The sequence below is a fragment of the Pristiophorus japonicus genome, chromosome 17 (assembly GCF_044704955.1).
Source record: "Pristiophorus japonicus isolate sPriJap1 chromosome 17, sPriJap1.hap1, whole genome shotgun sequence".
Taxonomy (NCBI): domain Eukaryota; kingdom Metazoa; phylum Chordata; class Chondrichthyes; family Pristiophoridae; genus Pristiophorus; species Pristiophorus japonicus.
In genome coordinates this window covers 35060641-35085064 of record NC_091993.1, presented here as the reverse complement: position 1 = coordinate 35085064, position 24424 = coordinate 35060641, and the positions used below count along the sequence as shown (strand labels likewise).

The following is a 24424-nucleotide window of genomic DNA, read 5'->3' as shown; positions in this document are numbered from 1 at the left end:
CCCCTCCAAGTTACACATCATCCTGATTTGGAAAGATAGCGCCATTCCTTCATTGTTGCTGGGTCAAAATTCTGTAACTCCCAACTTAACAGCACTGTGGGAGCACCTTCACACACACAGTACAGCGGTTCAAGAACATAAGCATTAGGAGCAGGAGCAGGTCATACAGCCCCTCGAGCCTGCTCCGCCATTCAATACGATCATGGCTGATCTTCTACCTTAACTCCACTTTCCCGCCCGATCTTCATATCCCTGAATTCCCTGGCTCGCCAAGGTAACTCGGGATGGGCAATAAATGGTACATTTGTGCGGTTTGGGATTGGTGCATTTTTACACCTGGATAGGAGATGCTGGGAGGTTCAGATCGGGCACTGGACAGAGCCTCGCTGGTCTGTGCTCAGCAGCTTGACTCCGACTCGGGGCAGAGTGGTGTTGATAGGGGCCTGGGACCAGGTTAGCTGCCTCCTGTCTCGGCCACAGTCAGTGTGTGGCTCACAGAGCCCTGGGAGAAATAAAAATGTAATTTCCCCTCGGGAACGAAACAGAAATGTGTTTGACATTCATTGCTAGAAAAGAGTCAATAAACTGGTTTTGTGTCAAAAATCTACAAAGAACTTAATGCGCGAAAGGAAAGACTGGGTGATTGTCGAGGAACTGGAAAACCAGAATGTGTGAACGGATTTCACTGGTCCCCAGTAATGGACAGGATTAGTGGGAGGGTAACTGGGACAGCCAGGGAGTGGTTTATTTACTGGGCGCACTCCGCTGTTTAATCTCCATTGCACATTACGTGGGCTTAAATGTCTCTCCTTATTCCTCAGCTGCACAGTCTGCAGTCCTCAGCAAGTCCATTTCATTGGTCATGAAGAACCAAAAGCCAATGATTAAGGTACGACCGGTTTCAGATCCGCACAGCTACCCTGGCAATTTAAGCCACGGATATACCCCTGGTTACACAGGCTGGGAAGATGTCATCTTATAAACATGATTTGGCTGCTTGGAGCCCTGTCAAAGTGATGATGTACAACTCCACTTAGAGTTGAGTAAAAACCCAAACCAGGCTCAGAGGATAAATAAAAACAGGGAATGCTGGAAATCTCAGCAGGTCAGGCAGCATCTCTGGAGAGAAACAAAGTTAACGTTTCGGGTCAACGACCCTTCGTCAGAACAAATACATTGGTATAAAACAAGATAACTACATTGGTATAATACATAACATAATAAATACACTGTAGGAGCAGGAGTTGGCCATACGGCCCCTCGAGCCTGCTCTGCCATTCCATAAGATCATGGCTGATCTACCTCAACACCTTCCTGCCAGATTCCCATATCCTTTGATCCACCCAAAAATCTATATCTCAGCCTTGAATATACTCCAAGACTCAGCATCCACAGCCCTCTGAATAAATTTCTCCTAAATTACCCCTTATTCTAAGACTGTGACCTTGAGTTCTAGACTCTCCAGCCAGGGGAACATCCTCCCATCTATCCTGTGAAGCCCCTAAGAATTTAATATGTTTCAATGAGATCACACCTCATTCTTCTCAACTCCAGAGATCACCGGCCCATTCTACACAATCTCTCCTCATAGGACAACCCTCTCATCCCAGGAATCAATCTAGTGAACCTTCGTTGCACCCCTTGTAAGGCATGAATGCCCTTCCTCAGATAAGGAGACCAAAACTGTGCACAGTACTCCAGGTGTGGTCTCACCAACTCCCTGTACAACTGCAGTAAGACTTCCTTACTCTTGTACTCCAACCCCCCTTGCAATAAAGACCAACATAGCATTTGTCTTCCTAATTGCTTGCTCTACCAGCATGCTAACTTTTAGAGAAACATGAAAGAATGAACTTGCATTTTACGTCCCAAAGTGGTTTATAACCAATGAATGACTTTTGAAATGTACTAACACTTGTCGGCAAATCTGGCAGCTAATTTTCATACAGCAAGATCCCACAAACACCAAATGAATGAATGACCAAGTATCTGTGTTTGGTGGTATTGGTGGAAGGGAGGAATGTTGGGCAGGACACCGGGAGAACTCCCTGTCTATCTTCAAATTGTAACTTGAATCTTTTACACCAACCCTAAGAGGCAGATGGAAATCCAGTTTAACATGTCATCTGAAAGCTCTCCCTCAGTACTGCCCCTCCGACAGTGCGCCGCTCTCTCAGTATTGCCCCTCCGACAGTGCGCCGCTCCCTCAGCACTGCCCCTCCGATGTGCAGCGCTCCCTCAGCACTGCCCCTCCGATGTGCAGCGCTCCCTCAGCACTGCCCCTCCGATGTGCAGCGCTCCCTCAGCACTGCCCCTCCGATGTGCAGCGTTCCCTCAGCACTGCCCCTCCGATGTGCAGCGCTCCCTCAGCACTGCCCCTCCGATGTGCAGCGCTCCCTCAGCACTGCCCCTCCGATGTGCAGCGCTCCCTCAGCACTGCCCCTCCGATGTGCAGCGCTCCCTCAGCACTGCCCCTCCGATGTGCAGCGCTCCCTCAGCACTGCCCCTCCGATGTGCAGCGCTCCCTCAGCACTGCCCCTCCGATGTGCAGCGCTCCCTCAGCACTGCCCCTCCGACAGTGCAGCGCTCCCTCAGCACTGCCCCTCCGACAGTGCAGCGCTCCCTCAGCACTGCCCCTCCGACAGTGCAGCGCTCCCTCAGCACTGCCCCTCCGACAGTGCAGCGCTCCCTCAGCACTGCCCCTCCGACAGTGCAGCGCTCCCTCAGCACTGCCCCTCCGACAGTGCGCCGCTCCCTCAGCACTGCCCCTCCGACAGTGCGCCGCTCCCTCAGCACTGCCCCTCCGACAGTGCGCCGCTCCCTCAGCACTGCCCCTCCGACAGTGCGGCGCTCCCTCAGCACTGCCCTTCCGACAGTGCGGCGCTCCCTCAGTACTCTGTGTTGACAGGGTCACTCCATTGTGAAACGCCCTGTGACCAACAGGGAAGTAAAGTCGCTGTCCAGCGGAATGAAGCACTTCAAGTTGCCAATGGATGTCGATGCCCATGGAACCGAAAGTCACCTTCAGGGATACTCCCTCTGGGCCCATTTAAAAAGCCCTTAAAGTAACCCCCACACTGAGGATAACGCAGACCTCGGACCCTGCCACGGCGGGTGGTGGAGTATAAAAATGAAAATTGAGCAGTACATTTTCAGAGTCCGGAGGTCAGGGTTGCCGGTTTGAAGTGTGTTTCGGAAAGAGGGGTTAAGGAATCAATTACACCGCTATTCGCAAGCATAAAATGTAATTCACTTTCTAAAAGCTCAGTCATTTTTGTTATTTATGTAAAAGCGGGGCTGGGTTTATTCGGCCTGTGGGCTTTATATTCAGTCCCAGGTCACACTGTTGTGGCTGTTTGTCCCGGGGCTGGGCTGCAATTTACAAACACTTTCCACCCTGCCTTCCATGTGGGGACCGTGACAGAAATGTTTGGCTGGGGGATGTTGACTGGGGTGTGGAGCCTGTTTTTGGGGGTATTTGTCGAACATTGTGACATCTCTTCACTGTTGGACTTTGATCATGACGGAGGCACCACTAGGGTGACGGTGAGATGCTTGACCTTCGGTGTGCTCTTGCAGTTGAGGCTGCAATTGTTTGGCCCATCCATTTCTCCCCTCGCCTCCTGAGTGTCGCTGAACTATTCCATCATGGGAGGCATCACTGAGTCCAGTTCTGTGACTCAATGTTGCTGAATACTGGTGAGAAACCCAGGGTACTGAGGCAAATTATCCTGCACCTACCGCAGCTCCCCCCCCCCCCCCCCCCCCCCCCATGAAATTGACTAATGTGGCTCAGGTCAGGGATCAACCCTGGGACCCTCCTGGTCTGTCGTTCAACCAGTCGCTGCCTGAACCACCCATCCATTGGGGCCACAATGGGTTAATCACCTGGCCCATTGCTGTTTGATCAAAGCAGATAATGGAGAGAGCAAAGGCAGAACTTCAGCTGCACAAATCATCAGAAAGCAAAATGGCAGCTTTGCAGGTAATGATGACTGGTGTGAGCCACGGCTCAGTGTGTCGCACTCTCACCTCTGAGTCAGAACGTTGTGGGTCCCGCTCCAGATCCCATGATCCGGGCTGACACTCCAATGAGGGAGCGCCGCACTGTCGGAGGGACAGTACTGAGGGAGCGCCGCACTGTCGGAGGGGCAGTAGTGAGGGAGGACCGCACTGTCGGAGGGACAGTACTGAGGGAGCGCCGCACTGTCGGAGGGTCAGTACTGAGGGAGCGCCGCACTGTCGGAGGGGCAGTAGTGAGGGAGGGCCGCACTGTCGGAGGGTCAGTACTGAGGGAGCGCCACACTGTCGGAGGGGCAGTAGTGAGGGAGCGCTGCACTGTCGGAAGTGCTGTCTTTTGGATGAGACCTTAAACCGAGGTCCGATCTACCCTCTCAGGTTAAAGATCCCGCGGTACTCTTTGGAAGAAGACCAGAGGAGTGCTCCTGGTGTCCTGGGGCCAATATTTATCCCTCGACCAACATCACAAACAGATAATCTGATCATTGTCACATTACTGTTTGGGAGCTTGATGTGCGTGTTTCCTACATTGCAACAGTGACTACACTTCAAATAGTACTCCATTAGCTGTAAACACTTTGGGAGGTCCTGAGGTTGTGAAAGTCTCTTTCTGTGGCTCTCTCTAACTGTTTCACTCTGGGTTCGTTTGCAGTACGATGGCTACACTTCCTGTCCACTGGTTACTGGCTACAACCGATGCGTGTTGGCCGAGTTTGATTACGATGCTGCGCCGCTGGAGACTTTCCCGTTTGACCAGGGCAAGGAGCGATTATCCATGTTCTACATGAAGGCTGATCTCATGCCCCCTCTGTACTGGTACGCTCTCCTCAAGTAAGTGTCGTTACGTTTGTTAATCCTTCCTACTTTCCCCCCCCCCCCCCCCTCGTAAAATAAACAGGATATAATGAATGCTGGCAAGACACATGGATACTCTGGGCCTGAACTTCACTGGTAGGTGGGGGGGATCAGAGAGCAATTCCTGTCAAAGACCAAAGTAGGTGGTGGTCGTGTGGGTCATTGGCCTCGGGATTAGGGAGCTCTAATCCTGACCCATGTGACCCTGTGCGGAGAATCACAACTCCCCTGGGGTCTGGGGTGCATTCCTGCCACGCCTGACTCCACAAGAACATATAACGTGTTCATATCAGGAAAGGATGAACAGACTCGGTGTCCTCTTGGAAAAACGGCGGCTATGGGGTGATCTAATAGAGAGAGGTCTTTAAAATTATGGGCTAGACATTCCTCTCTTCTGGCGGTTTTCTCGGCGGTACAGCTCTTCGGCGGAAAATCACCCAGCGAAAGTAAAGAGTTCCACGACATTTACCGCTTGGGAGAAAACCACCCATGTGCACCGCTGAGAAAACCACCACCGTCCCAAGTTTTGGCTCCGCGGTGACCCATGCGCAAGATCGAATAAACCGCCCTCAAAAAGCTGCCAGAACAGGGCGTTTTGCAAAGAAGGGTAAGTTAAAGGTTTTTTTATAACTATTTTAAAATTCTTTCACGACGATTAAGTTAAAAAGGGTCTTGAGAATGTTTGCTAACTTTTTTTTATTTTTTGTTTCTTGTAAAAATATTTTTTGAGTTTTCCCCCTCCCCAAGCCCAACTACAGCCTCGGTCTAAATTTTGAGTACTTACTGCCCATTTTGCCAAGTTCGCGTTTAACCGCCGAGAATCTATGTGTAAGATCTATTTTCTCACCAGGCGGTATTTTTTCCCTTTTTTTATGGAATTTTTCACCAGAGTTATTTGAAGAAACTTGGCGGTCTTTTTGGGCGGCAATTTGGTGGTGGGGGGCTTTAGGGAAAGTCTAGCCCTATGAAAAATAGCAGAAACTCTGAACAAATATTTTGTATCAGTCTTTACGGTAGAGGACACTAACAATATCCCAACAGTGGATAGTCAAAGGGGTATAGCGGGGGAGGAACTCATCACAATCACTAAGGAAGTGGTACTCAGTAAGATAATGGGCTCAAGTTTCGGACTCCCGCTAGAACGGCGCACATCGGAGAGTCCCGCCTAATTTGTAGAACAAGAATTGCACCAAATACTTACCTCGCGATTCTCCGATATCTGTTGGCCCGTTTCCAGGTCAGCGCGATGCAGCAGGAGCTGCTGGGGGCGGCCCTGCGCCAAAAACAATACCAGCAGCTGCGCACGCGCGCAGTAGCTCCCGGCCCTCCCAGCGCGTCCTGTCTCCGGGGCGATGACTCTATCCCAGGCCAAAGGGACGTCGCCCCTATACCGGGCCGAGTTGCCTGACACATCTTACCTCATCGGTGGGGCCCAGCCTCTCGCTGGGGACAGGCCCCGCCCAAAGTCCTCGGCGGGGCTCGTTCATCTTCCCCTTTCTCCACCCACCCCCCGCCCCCGCTGTTCATCATCTCCCTGCCCAGCTCCCCATTCATCTTCTGCCCCCCCCATTCATCTTCTGCCCCCCCCATTCATCTTCTGCCCCCCCATTCATCTTCTGCCCCCTCCCATTCATCATCTTCCCCCCCCCCATCTCCTCCCCCCCCTTCTCTTCTCCTCCCCCCCCTTCTCTTCTCCTCCCCCCCCTTCTCTTCTCCTCCCCCCCCCTTCTCTTCTCCTCCCCCCCTTCTCTTCTCCTCCCCCCCTTCTCTTCTCCTCCCCCCCTTCTCTTCTCCTCCCCCCCTTCTCTTCTCCTCCCCCCCTTCTCTTCTCCTCCCCCCCCCCCCCTTCTCTTCTCCTCCCCCCCCCCCTTCTCTTCTCCTCCCCCCCCCCCCTTCTCTTCTCCTCCCCCCCCCCCCTTCTCTTCTCCTCCCCCCCCCCCCCCCTTCTCTTCTCCTCCCCCCCCCCCCTTCTCTTCTCCTCCCCCCCCCCCCCCCCCTTCTCTTCTCCTCCCCCCCCCTTCTCTTCTCCTCCCCCCCCCTTCTCTTCTCCTCCCCGGTGCTGCAGTAGGTGAGTAGAAATAATTTTTTATTTATTGTGATATTTTAATTTTTTTTATTAGTTTTAATTGTTTTTGATTGATTTATTGATTTATTTATCATTTATTGTTGATGGCTCTTTATTTGTAAAAGTGAAGTGTTTAATGTTCGTAAACCCGCCCCCTTAATCTCTCATTCCCTACGCCTGATTTCTAAGTGTAGGCAAGGTTTTTCTGAGTGTACAAAAATCTACACTTACTCGGAGTAAGTTTTCGCTGCCTAAACTTGCAAAACAGGCTTTAAGTGGCTGGACATGCCCCCTTTTGGGAAAAAAAAATCTGTTCTAAAATGAAACTATTCTAACTCACTAGAACTGGAGCAAACTAAATGCCGAGAATTGCAATTTCTAAGATGCTCCATTCTAAACTAGTTGCTCCAAAAAAATAGGAGCAACTCAGGCCGAAACTCGAGCCCAATGGGACTAAAGGCGGATAAATCCCCTAGGGTCTTAAGAGAAGTAACGGCAGGGATAGTGGATGCATTGGTTGTAATTTATCAACATTTCCTGGATTCTGGGGAGGTCCCACAGATTGGAAAACTGCAAATGTAACACCCCTATTTAAAAAAGGAGGCAGACAAAAAGCAGGAAACTATAGACTAGTTAGCCTAACATCTGTGGTTGGGAAAATGTTGGAGTCCATTATTAAAGAAGCAGTAGCAGGACATTTGGAAAAGCATAATTCAGTCAGGCAGAGTTAGCATGGATTTATGAAGGGGAAGTCATGTTTGACACATCCTCAAAGAATTCCAGAAAATTTTACGAACAGGGTGGATAAAGGGGAACCCGTGGATGTGATGTGTTTGGACTTCCAGAAGGCATTTGACAAGGTGCCACATAAAAGGTTACTGCACAAGATAAAAGTTCACGGGGTTGGGGGGTAATATATTAGCATGGATAGAGGATTGGTTAACTAACAGAAAACAGAGAGTCGGGATAAATGAGCCATTCACAAGTTGGCAATCAGTAACTCGTGGGGTGCCGCAGGGATCAGTGCTGGGATCCCAACTATTTACAATCTATATTAACGATTTGGATGAAGGGACCGAGTGTAACGTAGCCAAGTTTTCTGACGATACAAAGATGGGAGGAAAAGCAATGTGTGAGGACACAAAAAACCAGCAAAAAGACATACAGGCTAAGTGAGTGGGTAAATATTTGGCAGATAGAGTATAATGTTGGAGTGTGAGGTCATGCACTTTGGCAGAAAAATTGCAAAGAGCTGCAGTACTGCGGGACCTGGAGGTCCTGGTGCATGAAACACAAAAGGATAGTATGCAAGTACAGCAAGTGATCAGGAAGGCCAATGGAATCTTGGCCTTTATTGCAAAAGGGATGGAGTATAAAAGCAGGGAAGTCTTGCTACAGTTATACAGGGTATTGGTGAGGCCACACCTAGAATATTGTGTACAGTTTTGGTTTCCATATTTAAGAAAGGATATACTTGCATTGGAGGCAGTTCAGAGAAGGTCCACTCGGTTGATTCCGGAGAGGAGGGGGTTGAGTTATGAGGAAAGGTTGAGTAGGTTGGGCCTCTACTCGTTGGAATTCAGAAGAATGAGAGGTGATCTTATTGAAATGTATAAGATTACAAGGGGGCTTGACAAGGTGGATGCAGAGAGGATGTTTCCACTGATGGGGGGGGGGATGGGGGGAGACTAGAACTAGGGGGCATGATCTTAGAATAAGGAGCCGCCCATTTAAAATTGAGATGAGGAGGAATTTCTTCTGAGGGTTGTAAATCTGTGGAATTCACTGCCTCAGAGAGCTGTGGAAGCTGGGTCATTGAATAATAATACTGATGGACAGTATCTTAACCGATAAGGGAATAAAAGATTATGGGGAGTGGGCGGGGAAGTGGACCAGAGTCCATGATCGGATCAGCCTTGATCGTATTAAATGGCGGAGCAGGCGCGAGGGGCTGTATGACCTACTCCTGCTCCTATTTCTTATATTCTTATGTTCTTATGAAAGGTTTTGATACAGCGAGAATGTTTCCACTTGTGGGGAAGAGCATAACTAGAGGCCATCAATATAAGATAGTCACCAAGAAATCCAGTCGGGAATTCAGGAGAAAAAATTTTACCCAGAGTGGTGAGAATGTGGAACTCGCTGCCACAGCGAGTGGTTGAAGCGAATAGTATCAATGCATTTAAGGGGAGGCTAGACAAGCATATGGAGGAGAAGGGAATAGAGGGTTATGCTGATAGATTTAGATGAGGAAAGACGGGAGGAGGCTCGAGTGGAGCATAAACACCAGCATGGACTGGTTGGGCCAAATGGTCTGTTGATTCTGTGTAATTCTATGTAATGTACCTTTGGCTGGTGACAATGGGGTTGCTGAGGATACCTTAGCGATTTGGGCATAAAACGGGCTCAGAGCAAAGCCATTTCTACACGTGCTTCTGTCCAGGCTGGTTCTCATCAAGCAGCAATCTTCCTCAACAGGGAAGTAAGTCACTATAGAGAGTTAGTTTGAGCATCTGGCTATCCAGATCGTACCGAGTGTGATGTTGATTTATGGATGAGTTAAGGTTAAGAGCAAGTTATAAATGGGAAAAGCAGCCATTACATCCATTCTACACTTAATCTGTTGTAACATAACTTTTAAATGCAGGGCCAAGTATGTATGGTGCTGGTGATCGGGGGGGGGGGTGGCGGCGAGTGTGTGTGGTGATCGGGAGGGGTGGCGGCGAGTGTGTGTGGTGATCGGGGGGGGCGGGTGCGAGGCGAGTGTGTGTGTGGTGATCGGTGGGGGGGGGGGGGGGCGCGCGTGTGTGAGAGATCCCAGGGGGGGGCCGCCCCCCAAGTGTTCTTTAAACTTAAGTTTTTTTTCCTTTTCCAGGGGATGGTGGGGAGGTCCCGCACCTCTGAGAAAGTTGATGCACCTCGGCATGAAGTAAAGAATACTCCACGATTGGACCCAATCCGGACCATCATCTAACGCCACTCTCACCCGACCTGGACCGATCACTGCGACACCTTGCATTTATCTCAATCACACACTTGAATTACTCGCTTATTATTTGAAATCCTAAATTGGTATAAAACACAATCATGGCTGGCCTCACGCAGCAAGCTCACACATGTCACGGTTTGTAATCTTAACTCTCATCAATCAAAATATTTACCAATTTTTTTGCAATGAAAAGGGATCGCATTTAATGTTTTAAACTGTAATTCATGATCACAACTCAGACTGAGATCAGTATTCACCAGTAATGACCGCTTGCAACAATATCATGTTCTGCTAAAATTTCTCCTAATTGCATTTCTTCATTAAAAACCGTCAGCACAAACCACACTGACTGCTGGTTCAGATCATAATGTAAACTCTTGATTCAAATAGAAGCTGCAAGGTTCGGGGGAAGGAGGAAAACGGCCACTGAACCGAGAGTTAATGGGCTTAATTATAATTAATAAAAAACTTTGTTTCCCACGCAGGGTGGGTTTACTTTCACAACACATACTTACTATACCACAAAAATAACTGCAGGAGTAGCAGTTATTCTGTGCTGTTCCTAACATACTTATTGAAACACATTTATGGGAGGAGAGAATCAATCTGACTCTGGGCGTGACATGATGTCGTAGCGAAGGATGTGGACTGCCAGTGTTCAATATTGACTAAGGTGTTAAACAGTATTGCAGTTCAGTACCATCCTTGTTTCTGCACCCTGCACCCTCCACTCTGTTTAAACAGCTCCAGAGTATGTGTGCGCGAGTTGGACACAAGATAAGCAACTCCTTGATGTGGAGGTTGGTTTCGGTCATGATTGGTGCTTGATGCTGGAGCCCTCCACCCTGAGCAGTGCTATTACCGTTTTGTCCCAGGTTATGGAAGAAACATTGCCCAGTATTGTTGTATTCCTTGTGATCGTCTCAGAAAACAGCCATTTCTTACGCTGCAATTCTCATATAGGTGATGACCAGTGATAATTGATCATTTCGTGCATTGTGAATGGTATTTAAAGCCTTTACCAGATGTTGGTGTGGGCCGACTTTGTTTGTTTAGGGTGTGTCTCTGGGGTTCCACCAAAGGGTCAATCCATTGCAAGGTAGTTAGCTGGGAACAACCTCCTTCCACTTTGACAATTCCCAGCTCCAACATCAACACTATTTGTTTACCAGATGTTTCCCCTAACCCACCCAGGATGTGTATCATCAACAGAAGGCCCCAGTACAAGGACCGGGGGATCTGTTGTCATGGAAAAACATGAAAATCACAATAAGTGATGGATTAAGGTGGAAAGCTTTAATTGTGGAAGGGCCTGGGGAGGATTCTGACCGCTCCATACAGAACAAGAGATAAGAGTCAAGGTTAGGACCAGACACTGTTTATTGATGCAGTTACAAATAACATCCGGAGCAGGAGATAGTTTATAGAGAGGGGAAAGGCACCAGCAAACTGCAAGTAAATCAGTAGGAGGGGTGAAGGTGATGTTAGTACCAGGATGTCCTATGTTGTATCGAGCCCCCAATGCTTCTGCACCTGAAATATATACACAAACAAACAATCAATCAGGTTCCTCAATACAATGCAGCCTTTTCACTGAGCGATAGTAAAGCATAACTAGATGATAAATCTCTTCAGTAAATGACCCTGTCCTTGGCCCATGAACACAACAAACCACCTCTGGTTAGTTTTTTTGCCAGGACCATTTCCCTCTGAAGTTAGACTAGAAATGTTGGGAAGCACTAGGATCCTTAGTAAGAGTCACCTGCCCCCCCCACCAAACCATGAGAAGCCCAACATTCCAGTGCTATAGTTCCTCAAACACATTAGCTGAGAATTAGCAGGACGCATGGTTGCATACCGCACCTTCAACCTGGACTGTTCATGGAGATTGTACAGAATGTGTTTCAGCCGTATTCAACTCAATTAGATTTTGGCAGCAAGGGAATGATCTGACGCTCAGGGTGCAGAATATATTGTTTTTTTTACATTCGATAAGGTACCACAGCAAAGGTTACTGCACAAGATAAAAGTTCACAGGGTTGGGGGTAATATGAGCATGGATAGAGGATTGGCTAACTAGCACAAAACAGGGAGTCGGGATAAATGGGTCATTTTGCAGTTGGCAAGCAGTAACTAATGGGGTGCCGCAGGGATTGGTGCTGGGTCCTCAACTATTTACAATCTATATTAATGACTTGGATGAAGGGACCGAGTGTATTGTAGCCAAGTTTGCTAATGACACAAAGCTGGGTGGGAAAGCAAATTGTGAGGAGGACACAAAAAATCTGCAAAGGGATATAGACAGGCTAAGTGAGTGGGCAAACAAACATTTGGCATATAATGTGGGAAAATGTGAGGTTATCCACTTTGACAGAAATAATAGAAAGGCAAATTATAATTTAAATGGAGAAAAATTGCAAAGTGCTGCAGTACAGAGAGACCGAGGGGTCCTTGTGCATGAAACACAAAAAGTTAGTATGCAGGTATAGCAAGTAATCAGGAAGGCAAATGAAATGTTGGCCTTTATTATAAGGGGGATGGAGTATAAAAGCAGAGAAGTCCTGCTACAACTGTGCAGGGTATTGGTGAGGCCACACCTGGAGTACTGCGTACAGTTTTGGTCTCTGTATTTAAAGGAAGGTTATACTTGCATTGGAGGCTGCTCAGAGAAGGTTCACTCCGGAGATGAGGGGGTTGAGTTATGAAGATAGGTTGAGCCTATACTCAATTGAGTTCAGAAGAATGAGAGGTGATCTTATCGAAACATATAAGATAATGAGAGGGCTCGACAAGGTAGATGCAGAGAGGATATTTCCACTCATAGGGGAAACTAAAACTAGGGGGCATAGTCTCAGAATAAGGGGCCGCCCATTTAAAACAGGAGGAATTTCTTCTGAGGGTTGTAAATCTGTGGAATTCTCTGCCCCAGAGAGCTGTGGAGGCTGGGTCATTGAATCTATTTAAGGTGGAGATACAGATTTTTGAGCAATAAGGGAATAAAGGGTTATGGGGAGCAGGCGGGGAAGTGGAGCTGAGTCCATGATCAGATTAGCCATGATCGTATTGAATGGCGGAGCAGGCTCAAGGGGCCAAATGGCCGACTCCTGCTCCTATTATGTTCTTTTAGTTATACAAGAGTTGAAAATTGTAGTGGGCTCCTCCTGCATAAGCTCTCACTAAACTTCTGTGCCGAAATATGCCACAGGTTCTCCTGATTTCCTGGTGTAACTGGTGGAAGATGAGATGAAACTTTGGGGTTCCACCAGATATGGCAGGAGATTCCTTGCAGAAATTCTACACCATGGAGCGTAAATCAGGTGGGGAGGTCAAAACTGATTGAAGAGGAACGAGCCTCCACAATTGGGCCGTATTTACAACAGAAGTGCAGCATTGGTGCAGTGAAAGTGCTTTGCACCAATGCTACAGTTACAGCACGAATGCTCCTGAACTGCAATTCTCCAGTACAAACCCATGTAATGGGACACACAGGTTCACCAAAACAGAGGAAGAAAGCAAGTGGCAACCAAGTGTTTAACTGAGATGAGGACAGGAACCTTTAACTGAAATACTAAGTAACTAATCTGGCTCCTCCCTGAAAATGTCAGACTCCTTTCCTGCATCACCAAACAGGAGTCGGTTCAAACCCATTCCTCGTACTTACCGTTCATGCCCGCACAAGTTGATCAATGTGGTTCTGGATGTCACTGTACACGATGTTATATAACTCCTCCATTGGTTTAGTTCCATCCAAGTCAACTGTATTTGAAAGTAGCATTAGAAAAAATGTCAAGGTAGTCAGAATACAGATTTTGCTTTAAACAAAGTCAGACCCCCATAGTCCAGGGACCAATACAGAATGTAAGTTAAACTCTGAATCCAACAGCCTCTCTCTCGAGATAAGCTAGGATTTATAAACTTCACTAACAGTAGTTATAATGGATTTAATGTGGATCCTGATTATCTTTCATTAATCTGTGTCATTAAAACACTCTCTGCAGTCAGACAGGAAACTAGTGTGGCTGACACTATGATAATATAATGTTGTAATATACTCTTAACTCTGAATTACGACGTACATTTTCAGTGCATAAGCAAGTTTGCATATTGCACACCACGCCAAACCTCTCCGATCATTTCTAGAAGAATCGGATCTATTCGACCTTTTAGAACATTTTTACAATCTCACGCTCTCCTTTCCTAGAGTATATATTTAAGATCGAGAGTTGCAAGAAGAGGCAAAATTGTTAAACTAAAGCAAATGGGTCATGATGCTGACTAATTGAAACTTTGTGGATCTGAAGGGCAGCTTTCTCACTGTACAATGCAGAGTAATAACTCAGGCACTCTCTGAATCTGAAGTCTACTCACACACATCAACAGCCATGTCAATCATTATCTGTTTGTGTTTCAGGTACATGGGCCATACGTGTTTCTCAAAGAGGCCGGGCGGGTCGGGCACTGTGTAATTCCTTCCACTGTCGAGAAGAGAGAGATGGTGTTAAAGAAAATGAAACACTTTAAAATTAGGCACCAAAACTGGAAGGGTCTCCTTTTAAAAAAAAAACTGACCTCCTCCTCCTTTTACATTCTTCATATGGAACAGACAGGAAGTAGAGAGAGTTGAACATGTTGATCAGTGGCCTGTAGACAAAGCATCCAGCACCTGATTACATGCAGCAGGAGTCAGCTAGTCCATGCTCAATCCACGGATTATTAAAGGATCCAATTGCAATTTTTCCAACACACATTTGGAAGCCGAATACTCTCTGCATTCGAAACGGGCAAACAAATTACCGTTGACCACAATGCATTGTTCGAGTCTCCTAACCAACTTTCACACACCAGTACTGATGCAGAGCTTCACCATCTACTAATGCTCTGCTATCAGACACTCCGATGTTACTCTCACCACCCAGTAAAACTCTCCCTCAAATGATCCAGGGAGAGAATCTCGTCAATAATAGACAGGGGGTTTATTACATGCATGACCTCCTGACATGGAGTGTCAGCCAATGAGAGTGGAGGTAGCCCTGCCTGAGCTACAGGCTCACCTGGTGAGACTATGATGTAGTGGCAATAACGAATCGTGAGGACTGGGCGCTTAATATTCACAGATACAAGGTGTTCAGAAAAGATAGGGAAGGAAAAAAGGGAGGTGGGGTAGCAGCAGGGAAGTAGTGTTGCAAAGAGAGGATGTCCTTGAGGGGGAAAGGACAGAATCCATTTGGTTAGAGTTGAGAAGCAAAAAGGGCATGATCACAATACTGGGAGAAGTGCCAGAGGATTGGAAAGTGGCAAATGTGACACCCTTGTTCAAGAAAGGATGCAAGGACAATCCTAGTAACTACAGGCCGGTCAGTTTAACATCAGTGGTGGGAAAGGTTTTAGAAACAATCAGGGAAAAAATGTAGATACACTTGGAGAGGTTTAAGTTAATTAAAGTGAGGCAGCACAGAATTGTAAAAGGCAGATCGTGTTTGACTAATTGAATTTTTTTGATGAAGTCACAGAGAAGGTCGATGAAGGGAATGCAGTGGATGTTGACTTATATGGATTTTATGAAAGCGTTTGACAAAGTACCACATAAAAGGCTGGTTAACAAAATTGAGGCACATAGAAAATAGGTGCAGTAGGCCATTCGGCCCTTCGAGCCTGCACCACCATTCAATAAGATCATGGCTGATCATTCCCTCAGTACCCCATTCTGCTTTCTCTCCATACCCCTTGATCCCTTTAGCCGTAAGGGCCATATCTAACTCTCTCTTGAATATATCCAATGAACTGGCATCAACAACTCTCTGCGGCAGGGAATTCCACAGGTTAACAACTCTGAAGAAGTTTCTCCTCATCTCAGTCCTAAATGGCTTACCCCTTATCCTTAGACTGTGTCCCCTGCTTCTGGACTTCCCCAACATCGGGAACATTCTTCCTGCACCTAACCTGTCCAGTCCCATCAGAATTTTATGTTTCTATGAGATCCCCTCTCATCCTTCTAAACTCCAGTGAATACAGGCCCAGTCGATCCAGTCTCCTCATATGTCAGTCCTGCCATCCCTGGAATCAGTCTGGTGAACCTTCGCTGCACTCCCTCAACAGCAAGAACGTCCTTCCTCAGATTAGGAGACCAAAACTGAACACAATATTCCAGGTGAGGCCTCATCAAGGCCCTGTACAACTGCAGTAAGACCTCCCTGTTCCTATACTCAAATCCCCTCGCTATGAAGGCCAACATACCATTTGCCTTCTTCACCGCCTGCTGGTACCTGCATGCCAACTTTCAATGACTGATGTACCAATGACACCCAGGTCTCATTGCACCTCCCTTTTTCCTAATCTGCCACCATTCAGATAATATTCTGCCTTAGTGTTTTTGCCCCAAAGTGGATAACCTCACATTTATCCACATTGTACTGCATCTGCCACACATTTGCCCACTCACCTAACCTGTCCAAGTCATCCTGCATCCTCTTAGCGTCCTCCTCACAGCTCACACCCGCCACCCAGCTTAGTGTCATCTGCAAACTTGGAGATATTACACTCAATTCCTTCATTTAAGTCATTAATGTATATTGTAAATAGCTGGAATCCCAGCACCAAGCCCTGCGGCACCCCACTAGTCACTGCCTGCCATTCTGAAAAGGACTCGTTTATCCCGACTCTCTGCTTCCTGTCTGCCAACCAGTTCTCTATCCATGTCAGTACATTACCCCCAATACCATGTGCTTTAATTTTGCACACCAATCTCTTGTGTGGGACCTTGTCAAAAGCCTTTTGAAAATCCAAATACACCACATCCACTGGTTTCCCCCTTGCCCACTCTACTAGTTACATCCTCAAAAAATTCCAGAAGATTTGTCAAGCATGATTTCCATTTCATAAATCCATGGTGACTTGGACCGATCCGGTCACTGTTTTCCAAATGCGCTGCTATTTCATCCTTAATAATTGATTCCAACATTTTCCCCACTACTGATGTCAGGCTAACCAGTCTATAATTACCCGTTTTCTCTCTCCCTCCTTTTTTAAAAAGTGGTGTTACATTAGCTATCCTCCAGTCCATAGGAACTGATCCAGAGTCGATAGTCTGTTGGAAAATGACTATCAATGCATCCACTATTTCTAGGGCCACTTCCTTAAGTACTCTGGGATGCAGACTATCAAGCCCTGGGGATTTATCGGCCTTCAATCCCATCAATTTCCTTAACACAATTTCCCGCCTAATAAGGATTTCCTTCAGTTCCTCCTGCTCACTAGACCTTCGGTCCCCTCGTATTTCCGGAAGGTTATTTGTGTCTTCCTTCGTGAAGGCAGAACCAAAGTATTTGTTCAACTGGTCTGCCATTTCTTTGTTTCCCCATTATAAATTCACCTGAATCTGACTGCAAGGGACCTACGTTTGTCTTCACTAGTCTTTTTCTCTTCACGTATCTATAGAAGCTTTTGCAGTCATGGAATAGGAGCGTCAGCTTGGATAGGAACTTGGCTTAAGGACAGGAAGCAGCGAGTCGTGGTAAATGGTTGTGTTTCAGACTGAAGGATGGTGGACAGTGATATTCCCCACAGGTCAGTGCTAGGACCATGGCTTTTTTTGATATATATATAAAAATGACTTGGATATTGAGAGAGTAAAATTTCAAAATTTGCCAATGGTACCAACCTTGGAGGTGTAGCAAACAGTGAGGATGGTGCCAATCCTGACCAAAATCAAACGGCAAAATGGTATCATTGGATTCTGTCACCGACATTTGTTCCATTTGTACCAACAAAGCACCGGATTAAACAGAACTTGTAACTGACATCCTCAGTGAAGAGGGAGACGCAGAATGCTGACTGAATACACAGCGTAAAGGCCGAGGAAAGCAGCAGCAAGGATCCAGCTCGTCAACTTATTGCCATTTTGAGGAAGAACATTCTGATGAGGCCGAGGGATGGTGGTGTCGCTGTGGATGTGATACTTGGGCACATTTTATAAAGTTAGGTTTGGCAGCCTAGCTGGTTGGAATGTGTGTGTCAGTGACGTAGCATTGGGGGAGTCCCTGCTTACACTGAACACTGCAGTCACAACCTGTTCTTCAAACAGATATAAAAGCAAATAGTCACATCTGAAGTCTAGTTCCTTACGCACGAGTGTAGAGGAGGAACCCCTCAACAATGAGGATGTGGATCTGGTCGTCCTGGTCTTCAGATTTAGGAGTTTCAAGAATGTTGTTGATACCATGTGAACGTTCGAACTTCACTGGGTTTTCAATCCATGCAGTGATGGTGCTCATCATAGCCTCCATATCCAATGCAGTGATAACTGGAAATGAACACATTGCACAATGCAGATACTGTTACTATTAAATGGTTGCCCAAATGGCTTAATTTTGAAGTTAATTTTGTTTCAATAAAGTATATGGAAACATTAAATTACAACGAACAAAAACACTGGGCAATAAAGAGGTACAGAGTTTAGGAGAGTTTACCAGACTTGTAACAAACCAGCTTTAGACCTTTCTTGTATTTCCACGTCACCTATATTAGCTATAGTAGTGTGGGACTGTGTGTATTTATCACAGGTCAGAGCCACAGTCTTACCATCGTACTGCTTAAAGCCATCTTCACCAACTTCAATCTGATCTTGGGGCTGAAACAATGATCACAGGGTACAATATACAATCACCAAAACACAACATTCAGACAACTCCCTGCTTAATTTAATTGTCACCAATCATCACTGAATGGGACCCATTAATGTTTCAGAAAAACTGAGCAGTAATCTATGGAATGCCCCAAGTTCACCATATAAACCATACTCACCAGCTAAACAGGAAATTTATCGAATCATTTCCAGTGCAAGGGAGAAGTAAAATAACGGACTAGACGACGGAATCTCACTAGCGTGTCCATGGAATGAGAATATAGGAATCCCCCCCTCCCCCCCAATAGCGATGCTGCTGGGAAAGGGTTGGGGAACTTGGAACTTTGACGCTCCTACTGGTAGAAAATGTCATAGGCGCCGTTAAAGTAAGCAAATCCTATCAAGGCCGCCTAGAACCTAGCGTGACCAATTTTAATATCCAGAGTACAATAAGTTGTGCAGTCAAATTTGACTGAAAAGTTTGGCTTAAGTCCAAAGCGTTGAGAACAGAACAAGTGTGACATCTCTCCATCTGCCGAGACACACACGCTGACTGCACCTGGAACCCTAACCCTAAATGCAAAGACTGATCAGATTAATGCCCGTTACTAATTAGTCGTACGATGGATGAGAGGAGAATTTGTTCTTTGAAAAACTAAACGTGATATCAATAGATTGGCTCACAGAATCGTGCCATGCTATCTCTCAGCTCGCTTGTAGACAGCTGGAATGAAGCAATTTGCTGATGATACCCACCCAGATCACTCCGTGAAAAACTAAACACAAGCTGAAAAAAGAATTGGAAGGACCTCTTTGTAAGTGAGGTGCTTTTTAGCTAAATAAATTTTTTAAAGAGCTTGCATTTATATAATGCCTCTCATGACCTCAGGAGTTTACAACCAATGAAGTAATCTAATGAGCAAAAATAAAGGCCATTAATATAAGATCGTCACCAAGAAATCAAATCGGGAATTCAGAAGAAACCTTTACCCAGAGAGTGGTGAGAATGTGGAACTCGCTACCACAGGGAGTGATTGAAGCGAATAGTATAGATACATTTAAGGGGAGACTAGACAAGCTTGGACTGTGGGCTAAAGTCAAACCCACAACCTTCTGACTCGGAGGCGAGCGAGAGATAATGAGCCACAGAATCTAATCTCATCGGCGGTCTAACGATAAATCTCCTTCACACCAGGTCCGAGGACCAGGGCTGCCCCAGGCTAGGGCCGGAGCACTGCGTTAACCCGAGCCCAGCCCCTGGGTAACGCGCTAACCCCATCCCCCAGGCACTGCGTTAACCCAGACCTGCCCCCCCCCGGGGAACCGCCCGAGCCCAACCCCTCAGGGGCACCGCCCGAGCCCCGGGGGCACCACCCAAGCCCAGCGCCCCAGGGGTACCGCCCGAGCCCAGCCCAGCCCCCGCCCCCGCCCCGGGAGCACCGCCCGAGCCTGTCCCCGTGGTTAAAGCAGCTTGGAGCCCTGGCCATTATTTCCATTTAAAAGGAGTAAAGTCTCACCTTGAAGAAGTTATCCTGATGGACCACGCAGCAGCTCGGCAGCGATTCAATGAGGCGCTGGGTCAGCGTGGTCTTCCCACTGTTGGTCACCCTGGGGAGGAGAGCAGTCAGAGGCTGGGGAACCAAATAACACAACCCCCAGCTCACCCCCGACTCACTTGTCCCAACCCCCTGAACCCTGTCTCACCCGCCTCGACCCCATTCCTGAGGCCCAGCTCGTCCCCTAATATTGGGGGAACCGTAGGACAGTGGTTGTCACTTGACTAATGATCCCGAGACAAGTTCAAATCCCATCACGGCAGCTGGGGAATTTAAATTCAATTAATTAAATAAATCTGGAATAACAAGCGAGTGTCAATCATGGTGCATGGTGACCGTGAAACTACCGGATTGTCGTAAAAACCCACCGGGGTCACTGATGTCCCTCAGGGAGGGGAATCTTCCGCCCGGCCCCACCGCACTGTGTCTCTAACCCGCGCCCCGACGGCCCCCGATCCGGGAATTAATCCCCCCCGCCAAACCCCCCACACACGCCCCCCCGGGCCCCGACAGGATCGCGGCGGTGGAATCCAAGCTGGAGCCCCGGGGGGCCTCACTCACCCTCCGATGCCGATGATGTATTTCATCCCCAGGCCGGGTCCGGATCGGGCTGTCTGCGGCCTCTCGGGCCCACGGCTCCGGCTGACGGAACCAGCGGCCGCTCGGGCTCCGGGAAAGGACCCGGCAGAAGGCCCGCCCATTGGAGGAGAGCTCGGAGCCCGCCCATTGGAGGAGAACTCGGGCTCCGCCCGTTGGAGGCGAGCTCGGGCTCCGCCCATTGGAGGCGAGCTCGGGCTCCACCCATTGGAGGAGAGCCAATGTGTAGCCCCGCCGCCAGCCGGCTGGGCGGGAGAGACTCGGCGGCCGGACGGCGGGTCACAGATCACGCTGTTTCCCACAGGGCAGTGTCGGAATGGCTCACTCCTCACCTCACGCCGGGGCAGACCCGAGAGCTGCATAGTGGGATTAGGCGATGGCCGAACCAGGTCGCTGTGTGCAGCGTGAGCAGGAACCTCGGCGGGGGAGCGGCGGATGGGGGCCTAGGGGGCAGCACGGGCAGCTTACACTGCGTTATGTGTGCGCCCTAGGTCAGTGCAGCAGAGCAGGTCTCCGGTTGTCCTGGTTAACCCTTGCCACTGGACCAAGGCCTAGCTCTGTCAAGCCCGTGTGGTGGCTGGTGTGCAACGGTCACCACACTTTAAAAAATCCACCCACAGGCATCTTCCACCCTTCAACTAGAGTTCAGGACTGGAACATCGGGTCCTTCATTGAAACATCTGTGAACTCATCCTTTTTGGTGTGGAAGCAAGTCATCCTCGATCGATGATGATGATGACCCAATAAACCTGTTAACAATCCACACACAATGGGGGAGGGGGAGGGATTTATTTGTACTGGGGTAAGGCACTTTGGCCGGCCTTTGCTATCTTCTGGGGAACTCTGTCCTCTGTCGCTTCAGGAAGTCAAAGTGGATCAAGTTGCAATTTGCAAAGTCAGGGAGACCTTGGGATGGGCGGTTCCAGTTACACATTCCTGTGAAACTTCAGTCTGTGGCTTATCCTCCACGGGCACTAATCAGAAACAAAGGGTGGAGCATGTTGCCCATTTTTGCAGTACAAATAAGCGCATCCTTATCTGATTCCCTCTCAAGTGGTTTCACCGTAACCCACTGCACCAAAAATCCCTCACCCCACCCAACCTTCACCCCATCCATCAATTGGGAAAAGTCACCGTTCAGCCACACGGCCCATCAAATATCTTCCATTGTCCATGCATAACTTGCTCAAAAGGGACTCCACCCCATATTCCAAGCATCGCATTGCGAGGTCTGTAAGAGCAACTCCCACTGGAAAGGGAAGGTCCTTGTAAGGAGCTTGATCACATTCAGGTCTGTAGCCACTGCATGAGAGGACAGCAATGGTCCATAGACCCTGGTATGTTTGTCATTTCACTGGTGTACATGGTTGATCCAGCAGCGGACACCCTACATGCACTTTTGTACTTCTCTAGAACGTGATCCCGAAATATATTGTAGGATCCCACTGAACAATTTAACCAACAACTCATTTTATTCTGTGTTTCCTAAATGAACATTACAAAAAAAATATTTCTTCAAATAGTAATTATCGTGCAAATGTTGGAGCAGTTCTTGAATTTAAAAACAAACTTGATGTGAGTCATTCGGGTGTGCCGGTTCGGAGCCAGAGGAGGAGCTGAACACTTGCTTTTCTGAGAGTATGTCTGGTTTCGAATGTTTAGAGACCCTTGTCTTGCCTCTGAGGCACAGCATCGTGATTCTACAGAATAGAATTTTCAGATGGATTTGTGTTTCTTATAATTGTAACTTCCACAGCTGCAGAGTCAAAAGGCAAAATTCTACATTTATAATGAACTTTGAAACAAAAAGCATTTAAAACTTTCATACGATGCCGCCTCTGCTATACTATACTACAGCAACAACAATTTGCATTTATATAGCGCCTTTAAGAACATAATAAATAGGAGCAGGAGTCGGCCATAAGGCCCCTCGAGCCTGATCTGATCATGGACTCAGCTCCACTTCCTTGCCCACTCCCCATAACCCTTTATTCTCTTATCGCTCAAAAATCTGTCTATCTCTGCCTTAAATATATTCAATGACCCAGCCTCCACAGCTCTCTGGGGCAGAGAATTCCACAGATTTACAACCCTCAGAGAGAAGAAATTTCTCCTCATCTCAGTTTTAAATGGGTGGCCCCTTATTCTAAGACTATGTCCCCTAGTTTTAGTTTCCCCTATGAGTGGAAATATCCTCTCTGCATCCACATTGTTGAGCCCCTTCATTATCTTATATGTTTCAATAAGATCATCTCTCATTCTTCTGAACTCCAACGTGTATAGGTCCAATCTACTCAACCTATCCTCATAAGTCAACCCCCTCATCTCCGGAATCAACCGAGTGAACCTTCTCTGAACAGCCTCCAATGCAAGTATATCCTTATTTAAATATGGAGACCAAAACTGTATGCAGTAGTCCAGGTGTGGCCTCACCAATACCCTGTACAGTTGTAGCAGGACTTCTCTGCTTTTATACTCTATCCCCCTTGCAATAAAGGCCAACATTCCATTTGCCTTCCTGATTACTCGCTGTACCTGCATACTAACTTTGTGTTTCATGCACAAGGACCCCCAGGTCTCTCTCTACTGCAGCACTTTGCAATTTTTCTCCATTTCAATTATAATTTGCTTTTCTATTATTTCTGCCAAAGTGGATAACCTCACATTTTCCCACATTATACTCCATCTGCCACATATTTGCCCACTTACTTAGCCTGTCTATATCCCTTTGCAGATTTTTGTGTCCTCACAATTTGCTTTCCCACCCATCTTTGTATCTTCAGCAAACTTGGCTACATTGCACTTGGTCCCTTCATCCAAGTCATTAATATAGATTGTAAATAGTTGAGGACCCAGCACCGATCCCTGCGGCACCCCACTTGTCACGGTTTGCCAACCGGAAAATGACCCGTTTATGCCGTGTCTCTGTTTTCTGTTAGTTAGCCAATTTTCTATCCATGCTAATATATTACCCCCAACCCTGTGAACTTTTATCTTGTGCAGTAATCTCTTACATGGCACCTTATCGAATGCCTTCTGGAAATCCAAATACACCACATCCACTGGTTCCCCCTTATTCGCCCTGCTTGTTACATTCTAAAAGAATTTTAGCAAATTTGTCAAACATGATTTCCCTTTCATAAAACCATGCTGACTCTGCTTGATTGAAGAATGCTTTTCCAAATGTCCCGCTACTGTTCCTTAATAATGGACTCCAGCATTTTCCCAATGACAGATGTTAGTCTAACTGGTCTATAGTTTCCTGATTTTTGTCTGCCTCCTTTTTTAAATAGGGGCATTACATTTGTGGTTTTCCAATCTGCTGGGACCGCCCCAAAATCCAGGGATTTTTGGTAGATTACAACCAATGCATCCACTATCACTGCAGCCACTTCTCTTAAGACCCTAGGATGCAGGCCATCGGGTCCAGGGGACTTGTCCGCCTTTAGTCCCATTATTTTACCTAGTACTAATTCATTAGTGATTGTATTAAGTTCCTCCCTACCTATAGCCCCTTGATTATCCACTATTGGGATGTTTTTAGTGTCTTATACCGTGAAGACCGATATAAAATATTTGTTTAGTGTCTCTGCCATTTCCCTGTCCTCCATTATTAATTCCCCAGTCTCATCCTCCAGGGGAACCAACATTTACTTTATCCACTCTTTTCCTTTTTATCTACCTGTAGAAACTTTTACTATTTGTTTTTATATTTCATGCTA

General features: G+C 47.3%; 2 protein-coding genes across 5 annotated transcripts in view; one reads left to right on the top strand and one right to left on the bottom strand.

Moving 5' to 3' along the window:
• Positions 1–10269, top strand: part of sqor (sulfide quinone oxidoreductase) — a 30679-nt gene extending 20410 nt beyond the window's left edge. Inside the window, exons 8-10 of the mRNA XM_070859127.1 lie at positions 822–889; positions 4673–4851; positions 9816–10269. Of these exons, the coding sequence (XP_070715228.1) occupies positions 822–889; positions 4673–4851; positions 9816–9873 (305 nt within the window). The 3' untranslated portion in view covers positions 9874–10269. The remainder of the gene's footprint in view (positions 1–821; positions 890–4672; positions 4852–9815) is intronic.
• Positions 10270–11291: 1022 nt separating this feature from the next.
• mibp2 (muscle-specific beta 1 integrin binding protein 2) lies at positions 11292–20787 on the bottom strand. 4 transcript variants are annotated; one of them, XM_070858652.1, is made up of 8 exons: positions 20667–20787; positions 20067–20145; positions 18507–18555; positions 18051–18228; positions 14499–14570; positions 14298–14404; positions 13591–13685; positions 11292–11462 (listed from the first exon to the last, which is right to left on the bottom strand). In XM_070858652.1, exons 1-7 carry the CDS (start codon positions 20690–20692, stop codon positions 13594–13596), a joined length of 603 nt encoding a protein of 200 aa, XP_070714753.1. In that variant the 5' UTR covers positions 20693–20787; the 3' UTR covers positions 11292–11462; positions 13591–13593. The 4 variants fall into 4 exon arrangements, with proteins under 4 accessions (XP_070714753.1, XP_070714751.1, XP_070714754.1 ...); XM_070858650.1 differs by having other exon boundaries at positions 20067–20157; positions 20667–20786; XM_070858653.1 differs by lacking the exon at positions 14499–14570 and having other exon boundaries at positions 20067–20157.
• Positions 20788–24424: the final 3637 nt, after the last annotated feature.